This window comes from Impatiens glandulifera, chromosome 3 (assembly GCF_907164915.1).
Source record: "Impatiens glandulifera chromosome 3, dImpGla2.1, whole genome shotgun sequence".
NCBI lineage: Eukaryota > Viridiplantae > Streptophyta > Magnoliopsida > Ericales > Balsaminaceae > Impatiens > Impatiens glandulifera.
In genome coordinates, this window is record NC_061864.1 from 54811173 (window position 1) to 54826558 (window position 15386).

The 15386-nt window shown below is 35.2% G+C and overlaps 1 protein-coding gene across 1 annotated transcript; it reads right to left on the reverse strand.

Annotated features, from left to right (window-relative positions):
- Positions 1-434: 434 nt before the first annotated feature.
- Positions 435-1782, reverse strand: LOC124930402 (probable pectinesterase 55). Its single transcript, XM_047470749.1, has 5 exons — positions 1577-1782; positions 1331-1490; positions 1042-1245; positions 701-942; positions 435-603 (listed from the first exon to the last, which is right to left on the reverse strand). Exons 1-5 carry the CDS (start codon positions 1780-1782, stop codon positions 435-437), a joined length of 981 nt encoding a protein of 326 aa, XP_047326705.1.
- Positions 1783-15386: the final 13604 nt, after the last annotated feature.

Sequence of the window (15386 nt, forward strand, 5' to 3'; positions counted from 1 at the left end):
CTGTCACTAATATATCGTCGTAAAATCCGTCACCAATATTTTCCGACTAAATATTTAATCGTAAGAGTGTTAGCTACACTCATATTTGCGAAAAAATTATATAGATGAAAATAACGTCCCAAATTATATATTCGTCAGAAATTTCATCGACAAATTCTGTCGCAAATACATGTTTTTTTTTTTTTGTAGTGGTACCAATATAACTTGAGTAATTTAATAGATTTGATTCAGCCGTCTGCTTTTTAATTTTCTTTTCATTACTTATTTTTTCGTGTTTCCTTGTAAACCAATAATTTTCAATGAATATCTAATTTGAACATACTCATCATAAATTAATTTTTCATAAATCCCATCAACATTATTTGATTTATTTAGTTTCAAAAGTTTTCCAAACAATACATTATGGACTTCATGTTGTGTAAATGGATGTCTTTTCATAAAAAACGAGTTTTAGCTAGCCAACCATCTTGGTCAATAAATTTTTGAGTGGTGAATTGTTGTAAGTCGGCACTATCAGACTTCACTATCTTTGTCCATGTTGCCCGTTTTGAAGTGTTGGCCCCTGGCCCTTTGCAACTAACCTCTATATTCGTCAAAGAGCCTCTATGACCATACAAAATACAATCAATATTTTGTAAGGCTTTCAATATGCAAGAAACAACTAAACATGCATATATTAAAAATAAAATTAAAACTCAACTCTTTCCCGGCACCCATCCAAGCATCCCATCCCAATGGAAGCACAACGGAACTCATCGTCACTTCAATGAAAATAACTCTAGAGAATGCACGATACGCTCTTCCAAGGTAAACCTGTCCGGTTCCATCAATAGTACCCTTAATGAACACAAAGCCACTTTTATCTTGTAATGACTCTCGTCCTTGTGCGGTAATAAAGCCAGGAGAACTCAATTGCCCCGCTGTGGAATTAATTTTGCAACCCTTCTCAACACAAAATGAGTGGTTTGTTTAATTATAATCAATTACAAGGCATAAAATTAATTATTGAAATAAGTAAGTATATTCAATGGTTATCGATACCTCATAAACGGATTGACCATAGCCCCAAATAAAATCAACAGCACCTTCAATGTAGCAAGAGTTAAAGTAATGGCGACCGTTACCATCATAAAGTGTATCTTGTAATCCATAAAAACCGCAATTATAGAAAGCTGATTTGTCCCCAAATATGTAAATTGCCAAAGCTGGTGTCATAGTATTCTTTGTTTTAATATTATATGAATTCTGCATGTCATACATTTATATATATGTATGTTAAAATATATATAATCAAATAAGTGAACAATAATCAAAACATTAATGTTCTAACCATAAATGATATATCCTTAGCAACAAAATTATTGGCAAGTGAGCTGAAGGTTGCACTGTCATTTGTAGCTTGATGATCATCCCATGAGATTGTTGTTTGAGAATATCCTTTCCCCTCTAGAAATATGAATTCTCTCGTTGATGAGATAGTCACCTTTTCACTAAACCAATTTAATGAAATTAATATATAACACGAGAATGTAAAATGAACATAAATAAGATCACAAATGCACAATTTATGTATTACTTGTAAACACCCGGATTAACAACGATGTGAACCCATTTAGTATTTCCTGTAGGAACCGAGTTAATCGCTTCTTGAATTGTTTTGAATTGTCCTTTTCCAGACTTATCGACGGTTACAGTGGACGAGAATTCATATGAAAGACTTGGACAGAGAAAGATAGTCGAAGACACTACTATTGATATTAGCAATGAAAAGAAAGAAGTCATTTTGTATGATAATTTGTGAAGTAGTCATGTATGTCTTTTATATTGGGGAGGATATGATAGTATTAATTATGAAATTAAAAGGTGTCTTTATTTATTTACTAAATATGGTTAGAGATCATGAACTAAATTAACTTTAAATATTGTTAGGGAACACTAACTACACATCTACAATTATTAATAGGTGTCCATTAATTACAAAAACATCTTCATGAATATTTTGGTTTTTTTTTTTATATCTCATACTATCTCTGGTACACTTGAATTTGGTTTGTTGTATTTTCTTCCAACTTAACATGACACTTTGCGCAATTTTGAAAAACATTATCGTTTTATAGGAAAATATTATCTAAAAGAAAAGGTGTCTATGTATATATAATTTTGAGATCAATTGTCAAGGCTTGGAAATATCAGATGTGATTAGTAAGTTCTAAGATGTCACCTTTCCAAATGAAGTGTTATTAATGAAAACATTCTAAAGTGTTGGGTCAGCTCATTTGGCAGCTGGGCCTAACAAATTAATAAAGCCCATTAGGGCATATTTAATTAAGGGGAAAAAACACAACAGTGTTTTTGGGTTGATTTTTCTCTCTCTCTCTTCCAGCAGTTCTTCCTCCATTGAAGCAGCAATTCCTCCATTGAAGCAGCAGGTTCTTCTTCTGATTTCCTTTATCTCTTCTCCATTTGGTTAGCCATCTTTAATGATGATGATAATGTATGTGAATGACAAGTTAGGATGAGGTCAATTGATAACTTTTGTTAGATTACCTCTAGGCTTGTATTGAACTACATTGTATACCCATTTGATATAGTGGATGATTTAAGTGGCCGAAGTGTCCCGTGGTTTTTACCTAATTTGGGTTTTCCACGTAAAATCTTGGTGTCCTGCTCTCTGTTTTTGATTGTTTGATGCTCAATTGTTTTGGCTGCCTATTTGATTACACAAAAGGGAAAAAGAATTGTTAGGCCTTGTTGTAGCTTGTTTATTTCTGAATTGCTAAACAGGTGCTATTATTCGATTTCTCCAACAAGTGGTATCAGAGCCAGGTTCGTTTGGTGGTGATTCTTGTATAATTCAAATGGAAGAATCGTTGAGCAGTAATGGAACGATGATCAAACTCACAGCTACCAATTACACAATCTGGAAGTCACGGATGGAGGACTTATTGTGTAATTATGATTATGAAGACACTATTTTGGGTGATAAAGGCAAACCAGAGGCTATGACAGATGGAGATTGGAAGAAGCTGAACAGAAAGGCAGTTGGTAAAATCAGGCAATGGGTTGACAACAGTGTGTATCAGCATGTGGCTACTGAAGTTAATGCTTATAAGGTGTGGACTATTTTGAGTGAACTGTATGAGAAGAACAACACTCAAAACAGAGCATTTCTATTTAGGAAGCTTTGCTCGTTGAAATATCAAGATGGGTCTTCTATGTCTGAGCATCTAAATGCTTTTCAGGGGATTCTAAATGAGTTGGCTGCGATAGGAATGAAATTTGATGATGAGCTTCATGCTATGTGTTTGATTAATTCTCTGCCTGATAGTTGGGAAACACTTGTGGTTTCAATTACCAATTCTGTTCCACAAGGTAAGGTCACTTTGAAAATGATGAAAGAGAGCGTGCTGAATGAAGAGGCTAGAAGAAAAGAACAGGGCTTCTCGACTCCAAGTCAGGTGTTCGTGACTGAGAAAAGGGGTAGAAGTAAAAGTAAAACTCCAAAGAATCGCAGTGGTAGTTCAGACAAGTCACGGGGAACATCCAGCTCGAGAAAAGAGATTACATGTTATCATTGTGGCAAGCCAGGACACAAGAAGTATCAGTGCAGATCTTTGAAGCGGGAACAAAAGGAGAATAAGCAAGATGGAAGTAGTAAGGTTGCAGATGTGGGTGGTAACGACATCGATATTGTTTACGACAATGATAGTATCAACCTTGCTTCTCAAGATACACAATGGGTGGTAGACTCAGGTGCTTCTTATCATGTCACCAATCGTTGTGATATATTTTCTTCTTACACTAGTGGACAGTTTGGTTCAGTGACGTTGGGAAACCATGTTACGTGTAAGATTGTTGGAAAGGGAGATGTCTGTTTGGATACTAACACTTCGTGCAAGCTACTTTTGAAGAATGTTCGACATGTTCCTGATATTCGGATGAATTTGATCTCTACTGGTATTCTTGATGATGAGGGCTATCATAGTTACTTTGGTGAAGGAAAATGGAAACTCACTAAGGGATCTTTGGTGATAGCTAAAGGAAAGAAGGTCGGTTCTCTTTATGTGACAGAAACTAAGTCTTACGGGGGAGAAGCAAATGCAGTTAATGATTGTTCAGCACAACTTTGACATAAGAGACTTGGTCACTTAAGTCAGAATGGCATGCAAGTTCTCTCCAAGACAATCGATCTCCAGGGCTTAAAGTCCACAGATTTGAAGACATGCACAGATTGCTTAGTTGGTAAGCAACATAGGGTTTCCTTCAAAAGTTTCTCTCCATCTAGGAAGCCCAATATCCTAGATATGGTTCACACAGACATATGTTTTATGGATTCCTTGACTTTAGGTGGTGCTCATTATTACATCACTTTTATCGATGATTGCTCAAGGAAGGTGTGGGCATATTGCTTGAAGACTAAGGATCAAGCATTGGATTACTTCAAGTTGTTTCATACTGAAGTGGAGAGAGAAACTGGGAAGAAGTTGAAATGTGTTCGTTCGGACAATGGTGGCGAATATAGAGGACCATTTGTGGAATACTGTAAAAGTCATGGGATCAAGCTTTTGAAGACTGTGCCAAAAATACCTCAACAGAATGGAGTTGCAGAGAGGATGAACAGGTCTATCAATGAGAGAATTTTGTGTATGTTGTCTCATGCTAAGTTGCCAAAATCCTTTTGGGGAGAGGCAATGAAGACAGCGGTTGATCTGATAAACCTTTCACCCTCAAGTCCTTTAGATGGCGACGTTCCAGAAAGAGTTTGGAGAGGTAAAGACGTCTCTTATGATCACTTGAGAGTTTTTGGTTGTAAAGTGTTTGTTCATGTTCCTCGAGATGAGAGAGCTAAGCTTGATAGCAAGACGAGACAGTGTATCTTTATTGGGTATGGCCACGGAGAATTTGGGTACCGATGTTGGGATCCGGTTAACAAGAAACTCATTAGAAGCAGAGATGTGGTATTCTTTGAAGATCAGACCATTGAAGACTTTGAGAAAAAGGAAAAGCCGAAGTCTACAGAGAATGAATTGCTTGATAATGGTAGGATTCGTACACCACAATCACAGCCCAATGATGTGGAGAATGCCCAAGTTGAGGTTGATGAGACTCCTTTAGTTGATGCTGAGCCAACAGAGGAAGCTGAACAAGATGATGATAGTTCTCTAGAGCCACCTGATGATCAGTATATTAGAAGATCTAGTAGGCAGCGACAACCTTCTAGTAGGTATCCTCCCAATGAGTATGTGATGTTGACTGACGGGGGAGAACCAGAAACCTATCAAGAAGTATTGTCTCATGAAAACAAGAACAAGTGGTAGGTGGCAATGCAAGAAGAGATAAATTCCTTGCAAGAGAACGAAACTTATGACTTGGTGAAACTTCCAAAAGGAAAGAAGACTTTGAAGAACAAGTGGGTATTCAAGTTGAAGCACCAAGAGAATAGCTCACAACCTCGATATAAAGCTAGACTGGTTGTGAAGGGCTTTGGACAGAAAAAGGGGATTGATTTTGAAGAGATCTTCTCACCGGTTGTGAAGAGGTCATCCATCAGAGTTGTGTTAGCATTGGCTGCTAGTCAAGATTTGGAAATTGAACAACTGGATGTGAAGACTGCATTTCTCCATGGTGACTTGGAGGAAGAGATCTATATGGAACAACCTGAAGGTTTCAAAGTTAAAGGTAAAGAAGACCTTGTCTGCAGGTTGAGGAAAAGCTTGTATGGGCTCAAGCAAGCGCCTAGACAATGGTACAGGAAATTTGACTCTTTCATGGAAACAAATGGGTATAGTAAGACTACTTCTGATCATTGTGTTTTCATCAAGAGATACGGTGTTGATGATTATGTTATTCTTCTGCTCTATGTTGATGATATGCTGATTGTTGGGCAAGATATTGCGAAAATTGAGAAGCTCAAAGGGAGTTGAACAAGTCTTTTGCGATGAAGGATTTGGGTTCAGTGAAACAGATCCTAGGCATGGAAATCACAAGAGACAGAAAGAACAGAACACTTTGGCTATCACAGGAGAAGTACATTGAGAAGGTACTTGAGAGGTTTGCAATGAAAAATGCAAAACCGGTTTCAGTTCCACTTGCAGGTCATTTCAAGTTAAGTTCTAAACAATGTCCTACAAGTGAGAAAGAGAAAGATGAAATGAAGAATGTACCTTATGCCTCTGCAGTTGGTAGTCTTATGTATGCCATGGTATGTACAAGACCGGACATAGCACACGCAGTTGGTGTTGTTAGTCGGTATCTCTCTAACCCGGGAGAAGAACATTGGCTGGCTGTTAAGTGGATTCTCAGATATCTTCGAGGCTCTTCGAAAACACGTTGATGTTTCGGAAGTGATACTCCTATTTTGGAAGGCTTTACAGATTCTGATATGGCGGGTGATGTTGATTCAAGAAAATCTGTATCAGGTTTTTTGGTTACCTTTGCAGGCGGTGCTGTTTCGTGGCAGTCAAGGTTACAAAAGTGTGTTGCTTTGTCTACTACATAAACTGAGTATATTGCAGCTACTGAGGCATGTAAAGAGGTGTTATGGATGAAGAAGTTCCTACAAGAGTTGGGTCAAAAGCAAGAGAAGTTTACTTTGTTTTGCGACAGTCAAAGTGCCATTCATCTCTCAAAGAATTCAGCTTTTCATTCGAGATCCAAACACATCGACGTGAGATATCATTGGATACGTGATATGCTTGAGGCAAAAGAGCTGAACTTGGAGAAGATTCATACAAGTGAGAATGGTGCCGATATGTTTACAAAATCCTTGTCTAAGGACAAGTTTGAAGATTGTCGGGAGAGAGCGGGTTTATTGGAGCCCGCGAAGTTGCGCTGACGGGGGAGATTTGTTGGGTCAGCTCATTTGGCAGCTGGGCCTAACAAATTAATAAAGCCCATTAGGGCTTTATTTAATTAAGGGGAAAAAACACAACAGTTTTTTTTGGGTTGATTTTTCTTTCTCTCTCTCTTCCAGCAGTTCTTCCTCCATTGAAGCAGCAATTCCTCCATTGAAGCAGCAGGTTCTTCTTCAGATTTCCTTTATCTCTTCTCCATTTGGTTAGCCATCTTTAATGATGATGATAATGTATGTGAATGACAAGTTAGGATGAGGTTAATTGATAACTTTTGTTAGATTACCTCTAGGCTTGTATTGAACTACATTGTATACCCATTTGATATAGTGGATGATTTAAGTGGCCGAAGTGTCCCGTGGTTTTTACCTAATTTGGGTTTTCCACGTAAAATCTTGGTGTCCTACTCTCTGTTTTTTATTGTTTGATGCTCAATTGTTTTGGCTGCCTATTTGATTACACAAAAGAGAAAAAGAATTGTTAGGCCTTGTTGTAGCTTGTTTATTTCTGAATTGCTAAACAGGTGCTATTATTCGATTTCTCCAACATAAAGAGATCGTTTTTTTAAAATGATCCGGAGGAGTGGGATAATTTTAACTAATGACTATCATGATATGAGTTATTGCGTTCTACATGTGAGCTACTCTTAAGAGGAAAGAGTATAAATGTTTGTGGTATTAATTGTTTAAAAGAATTATTCGTGAGAAAAAAATTTAAGGCTTCAATTTCTACTAAAAACACATTAAGTTGATATGTAGATCATGATTATGATGTTAAATTAATTTTCTAAATTAAAAAAAAAAAAAAAAAAAAAAAAAAAAAAAACAAACTCATAGCTCCTCTAAGGATGAGTAATGCAATATTACATGAGACAAATGTTCCCTAATCATAAACTTTTAATATTCTAAAATTTCATGTTTCAAAATCAGTCAAACTAATAGAAACTCAATTCAATATCTTATAAGTATGTGATCTATATTTATATATATGTGATCTATATTTATATATATAATATAATGATGCTTAATTTTGAAAGTGTCTGGATTGTGAGGTCGAGAGATGTGATTAATTTGGATATATATATGTGAGAGTAAATTGATACTTGGGTCGGATTCTGAGTTGACCCGCACATAAACTTAAAACGGTTAAAAAATAAAATAAAAAATGCTATAGGTATGTTTCGAACTTACAATCTAACAAAAACAAGTATAACTCTTTAACCAAATAGGTTAATAACACTTTATATTTTAAGTTCAACTCCAAATTTAATGAACGCAGCACGTTGTAACAATATATTTTTAACCGTGTTCATCGCACGAGGATCTTCCTAATTGATTTAATAGTTCATACCATCTTAAATAACATACTCAACAATTTGAAGATTTCTTAGCTCATTTGAATAATTAAAACATGAATGATACGAATCACCATTTACATTTTATCAATTTCAGTTTTGAATATTAAATGTGACATTTAACCATTTCATTAGTGGGGGTCTATCAGTGAATTGTTTTACATAAGATGACAAAAAAAAGATTGATCTATTCCACTAGAGTTTTACAAAGTTTTTATATAGTTTTAATCTTATTCATAAGCCAGAACAAAACAATGCACCAATTATTGTTAAACCAATTTCCCAACACCAAAATCATACATGTTTCATGCCCTCCTTCCAACCAAAAGACATCAAGAAGCTTTCCAATTCTACCAATTTACACTGAATTAAGGTTTATTATTATTGATCGGGCTTAAGGATAGGTTAGTCTTTATGAATCAATGTACTTTTTTTGGAAAATGGTTTAGCACAATTTTATTAAAAAGTCCAAAAAAGTGGGAAAGTCAAGAATCAAAACTAGACAAACGACCCTAAAGTTTCTGAATGGTAGAAATCAAACAACAGTACAACAAAGATTACAATTACGTTCTCAATCTTTCATGTTATTTCCATATTCTCCTTATATGCCATATTGATTTTTTCCACGTCCCCTTTTACGCTCACATTTCATGAATGGTGATTGATTTGTAATAGATGATAATGCATGTCTGCTCTCATTGTTAAGCATACATCAGTACTTTATGACTTAATGTACTTTTATAAATATAGATAAAGGCGTTGTAATTAATCTAACTTACTTGAACTATTATTTAATGGGATATCTATGAAATAGATGACTCCCTAAATATGTTGACATTTGATCATCAAACATTGTTATATTTTGTGTTTAGTACTGCATATTTTGTTCTATCATTTTAAACTAATGTTCTAAAATTTCAAAACCAATCTTCTCCAAATTATTGAAATTTTAAACTAATTCATATATTTCATTATTGAATGGAAATGAGAATTTTTGTATATAAAATCAAATGAAAGTTATGTTGAGGTGTTCATTGCCATTGCGGGAGGGTTTTAAATTCCGGGTAAACGGATCAGGGTTTTCTATTATGAATCGGGTTAGAGTATAAATATTTTTTTGGAAAATTTTCTCATAACATAGTAAGGTTGAGAGAGAGTGAACAGATCTAGAATTTTCTGGTTTCCTTCTAGTTCTTTGGCTGATTTAGAGAGAAAGATTGGGGGAGCTTTTGATTGTGGAGTAGTCCAATCATTCCTAGTGTAATCACTTATTTCATTTGAGAGTAGGGCATGTAAGTTTCTACTATTGAAATTTCTTTGATTTATTGAAACTTATACTTCCCGTGGACGTAGATCGATTTAGACCTAACAATGCATATTGTGTTGTCGTTTATTTTGTGTTATTTCAGTTCTTGGTAAATTTGTTGTTCGTCATACACGATTTGGAAACTGATTTGTTACAGGTTTGATTTCTAAGAAGATCCGTAGTTTTGCTATTGCAAAACCCAACAGTGGAATCATAGCAGTATTGATTGGTTATATGTTTTAACATTGGAGCAGAGTGCTCTATTAGTTACATGATGAAATTCAAAGAGGAGATCAACTAGTTCTTTGCTGGGGTTTTTGTCAGATGTTAAGGTAGTAATAAAGGGGAAATCTAGACCTGATATAGTGAGTCTGAATGGTACAAACTATAGGCAATGGAAACTGATGATGATGATTAGTGATCTGTTAATTTCAGATGATTTGAATGAAGCACTTGAAAATGAGGGTGTTAGACCTAAGACTATAAAAGAGGCTGATTGGAAAAAGACAAATAGAAAGGCTTGTAACTTTATTCGTTCCTAGGTTGGTGTAAATATTGTGCATCATGTTAAGAACGAGACTACGATGTATGGTGTATGGAGCAAACTTGAAGCTCTCTACGCTAGGAGGTCAGCAGGGAATAAAGCAGCACTAGTACGAAGGGTAGTGAATCTGAAGTATATTGATAATATATCAATTGTTGAGTACTTGAATGAATTTCAAAATATTTTGAATCAGCTGAGTAGTATGAAGATAAAATTTGATGATGAGGTACAAGCACTTTTATTCCTTGGATCTTCGCCTACAAGTTGGGAGACACTTATTATCATTCTCAGTAACTCAACACCAAATGGTAAAGTCAACATGGAATTTGTCACCAGTTTCTTACTTGATGAGGAGAATCGAAAGGGGAATAAACCCTCTAAGTCTGATATGTTGGTGATTGATAGAAGAAGATCAAAGGATAATAGAAGTGGTTTGAGCAAGGGAAAGTCTAAAAGCAAGTCTAGAACTCCAAAGAAGGATGGTGCTTGTCATTACTATGGTAAAATTGGTCATTAGAAAAATGAGTGCTGTAAATTTAAAAATGATAAAGCAAAGGGTATGGTGAAACCCAGAGACAAGAAAGAACATAGTGCATATACATATGCTTATGCTTTAGATGGTGAACTGAAATATGCTTCTAACTGTCAAGACTCCTGTTTTAGCACGTCTTCAAATGAAACATCATGGATTATTGACACAAGTGCCTCATTCCATATTAGTCCATACAAATGTTACTTTTAGTCCTACAAAGCTGGTGATTATGGTTAGATTCGCATGGGTAATAGTGGTGTGTCCAAAATAGTTGGTCTTGGTGATGTTCGAATCGAGACAAGCATGGGTTGTTTCCTGACATTGAGAGATGTAAGACATGTTCCTGATTTGAGAATGAATTTGATTTCAGTAGGTAAGCTTGATGATGGAGGCTACCATAATGTTTTTAGTGGTGGAGCATGAAAGCTAAGCAAGGGTTCATTGATTGTTGCATGAGGTAAGAAATGTTGTTTCTTATACAAGACAAATTTGAAAATTGTCTATGATGCAGTATATTATGTCATGATGGAGTCATCCTCTAAGTTGTGGCACAAGAGACTAGGTCATATTAGTGAAAATGGGCTGAATGTTTTGATCAAGAGGAATGAGTTGCCAAATCTCAAGGATGTTCATCTTGAAAATTGTGAGCATTGCTTGAAGGGTAAACAGAATAGAGTCTCCTTCAGTAAGTTGAAAGTGGAACTGAAAAATAATGTCCTTGAACTAGTCCATACAGATGTTTGTGGTCTTATAAAAATTAAATCCATAGGTGGTGCTTCATATTTTGTAACCTTCATAGACGATTCATCTAGGAAGGTTTGAGCCTATTATATAAAGTGCAAGGATGAGGTTGCAGTAAGGTTTGAAGTCTTTCACAAGTTGGTTGAAAGAGAGACAAGAAGAAAACTGATGAGGGTGCAGTTAGATAATGGGGGAGAGTACATAGGCTTATTTAATGATTATTGCAAAGAGTAGAGTATTCGACGTGAACAGACTGTGCCCAAGACTCCACAATAAAATGGTGTGGCAGAGAGGATGAACAGAATAATGTTGGAACGGATGAGGAGTATGCTCTCCTATACCAGGTTGGTTAAGCATTTCTATGCTGAAGCCATGAGCACTCCAGTGTATGTGATCAATCGTTCTCCCTCCAAGCCATTGAATAATAAGCGTGTAGAAAGCGTCTGGTCAGGTAAAGATGTTAATTATGACTATTTATGTGTCTTTGGTTGTAGAGATTTTGTGCATGTTCCAAAAGATGAAAGGTCTAAGCTATATGCAAAAACCAGACGATGCATATTTTTGGGTTATGGTGATTAAAAGTGGGGATACAAGTGTTATGACCCAATTGACAAGAAGGTTTTGAGAAGCCGAGATGTGGTATTCCTTGAAGATCAGACTATTGAGAATTTTGAAGATGGTGAAAAACTTAATGCATACATACGTGACCTATCTGGTCTTGAGTTGTCTCATGATGTTAAAGTTACAAGGCCACATGTAGCTTCAAACTCAAATAGTGATGATGATGTTCCTCAAGGTCAAGCTGTAGGCCATGGAAATGATACTGAAACTGATCTTGGTGATAATATTGAGGATGATTTTGAAGTTCAACAAGAAGATGGAAATCAATAGAATCAACAAACAGAGGTACTTATGAGGTCTGCTAAGGAGAAAAGATCATGTTCTAAGTACCCGACTATAGAGTACGTTCTTCTAACTTATTGTGGGGAGCCTATATGCTATAAAGAGGCTCTTGAGGATGCTTATAAGGAAGAATGACTAGTTGTCATGGATGAAGAGATGAAGTCATTGCTGAAAAATAACACATATGAACTGGTTGAAAGACCAAAGAAAAGAAACGTATTACAAAATAAATGGGTGTACAAGATCAAGCAAGAAGGTGATGATATAAAGCTAATATACAAGGCTAGGCTGGTTGTCAAAGGTTTTGGCCAGAGGCATGAAATCGGTTATGATGAGATTTTATCACTAGTAGTGAAGATGACTTCGATCCGGGTGTTGTTAGGTCTAGCTGCTTGTATGGATCTTGAGGTTGAAGAACTTGATGTCAAGACTATATTTCTCCATGGTGATTTGGATGAAGATGTTTATATGGAGTAACCTGAAGGTTACAATAAGAAAGGTGAGGAAAGAAAAGTGTGAAAACTTGTCAAAAGTTTGTACGGTTTGAAGCAAGCACCGAAGTAGTGGTATCTTAAGTTTGAGTCGTTCATGACCATCAATGGGTACATGAAGACATCTACAGATCACTGTGTCTTTATGCAAAAGTTTGCATCTAATGATTTTATTATACTTCTCTTATATGTTGATGTCATGATGATTGTTGGGAAAGACAAACTCAAGATTGCCAAGTTGAAAAAATATTTGGCTAAGTCTTTTGAGATGAAAAACTTGGGTCAAGCAATGCAAATTCTTGGAATGCAGGTCATTTGTGATTGAGTGAAGAAAAAGTTATGGCTGTCTCAAGAGAGATATATTGAGAAGATTCTAAAACGATTTTGTATGGACAAGAAAAAACCAGTTGCTTGTTTATTAGATACACACTTGAAAATAAACAAGACAATGTCTCCCAAGATTGAATAGAAAAGACAAGAAATGTGTAGTGTTCTATATGCTTCAGCAATAGGCTGTCTGATGTATTCAATGGTCTGTACAAGACCAGATATAGCTCATGCGGTTGGAGTTGTTAGTCATTTCCTTTCATACCACGGTAAGACACAGTAGGAAGCGGTTAAGTGGCTAATGAGATATCTTTAAGACCTCCAAATACGCTTTGTGTTATGGTACAGGAAATCCACATGTTGAAGGGTTTTCTGATTCAAATATGAGTGGTGATATTGACACAATGAGATCAACTTCAGGGTATCTGTTTACTTTTGGAGGAGGAGCTGTATCATGGCAGTCTCGTCTACAGAAATGTGTTGTTTTGTCTACTATAGAAACTGAATATATTGCCATTACTGAATGTTGTAAGGAAATGAGATGGATGAAGGAATTATTGAAGGAAACAGGTATAACACAAGACATGTTCGTGGTGTTTAGTGACTCACAAAGTGTTATACATGTGAGCAAAATCCAAGTTTCTATTCACGTTCAAAACACATCCAAAGAATGTACCAATGGATCTGTGAAGTGCTCGAGAAGAAGGAGTTATACTTGGAGAAAGTTCATACATATGAGAACGGGTCAGATATGATGACAAAGAGCTTGCCAAAAGGCAAGCATGAGATATGTTGTGCCAAAGCCGAAATAGTTCTGGCAGGAGCGTCACGATGATGAATGTTTATAGAAACATTCTCCCATGGCTCGGAAGGGGGAGAATTATTGAGGTGTTCCTTGCCATTGCAGGCGGGTTTTAAATTCTAGATAAACGGGTCAGAGTTTTTTGTTATGAAAACGGGTTAGAGTATAAAAAAAAAATTTAGGTATTTTTCTCATAACATAGCAAGGTTGAGAGAGTGTGAACAAATCTATGGTTTTCTAGTTTCTTTCTTGTTCTTTGGCTGATCTAGAGAGAAAGATTGTGGGAGATTTTGATTGTGGAGTAGTCCAATCATTTCTAGTGTAATCACTTCTTTAATTTGAGAGTAGGGCATGTAAGTTTCTACTATTGACATTTCTTTGATTTAGTGAAACTTATCCCTCCCGTGGACGTAGGTAGATTTTGACCGAACCACGTATATTGTGTTGTCGTTTAGTTTGTGTTATTTCAGTTCTTGGTAAATCTGTTGTTTGTCATAGATGATTTGGAAACTGATTTGTTACAAGTTTGATTTCTAAGAAGATCTGTAGTTTTGCTGTAGCAAAACCCAACAACTCAAACAAAATTTAAGTAAAATTTGATCCAAATAATGAAATTGTTGTTATTAATTTTTAAAATTTTTAATAAACATTTATTAGTTTGAGAAAAATAAAAAATTAAATATATTCAATTTTGTTAATTGTGATTGTAACATTCATTAGATTATAGCTATCAATTTATTAGCAATTTAGAAAAATCAAGTAACGTGTTTTTTCTAATAAAGATGAAATGTAAAAGTCAATAAAGAGACAATCAATGCCAGTCGTTGGATCAATGATTAATAGTTGGTTTTATTTTTATGACGGTTTATTATTTCAACAATATAAAACCCTTCTTTCTAATTTCCGCAATATAAAATCACCATATCATTTTATCACTTCTCACTCCAAAATTCTAAAAGTTATTAGATCTTTATCTTTGTGAGTGTTATTCGAGTTCTTCACTCGTCTATTTTTTTGAAACTCAGTGATTTGATTCATGTATCATTGTCATATTCGATGCGTGGTGATTCTAGTGAAGAATCATTACTAGATTAGTTGTACCCTAAGGGATAGCAATCTACGATAATATCTAGCAAAAATGGGAGACAATAGAGGTGTTTTAAGATAAATGTGTCTAGCACATATCTTGAATCAACATCTCAATTCGGTAATTTCATTTCTTCGTATATTGTATTTTATTTATATTCTTTATATTTTGAAGACAATAACACTAACACAAACTCTATCAATAATCAATGTCCCATAAACAAAGACACTAATTTTAGTAGATGAAAATCGTTTTATTTTCAAAAGTTTTAAATTTGGGAAGCTATTTTCCAACCATTTAAACATATTATCATAAATTAGTTCTTCATAAAAAAAATCATAAATAAGACATAAGGCAATTTATAAAATTTTTAATCATCCTCAAACATTATTTGAAATAATACATTTTCTATTACATAATTTATTCAGAAATTTCAACTAATGTTATG

Coding starts and splice junctions, on each gene's coding strand:
- LOC124930402 (XM_047470749.1), bottom strand. CDS start 1,782: ATGACTTCTTTCTTTTCATTGCTAATATCAATAGTAGTGTCTTCGACT. Junction 1,491..1,576: donor GTTAATCCGGGTGTTTACAA/GTAATACATAAA, acceptor AAATTGGTTTAG/TGAAAAGGTGACTATCTCAT. Junction 1,246..1,330: donor CTAAGGATATATCATTTATG/GTTAGAACATTA, acceptor TATGACATGCAG/AATTCATATAATATTAAAAC.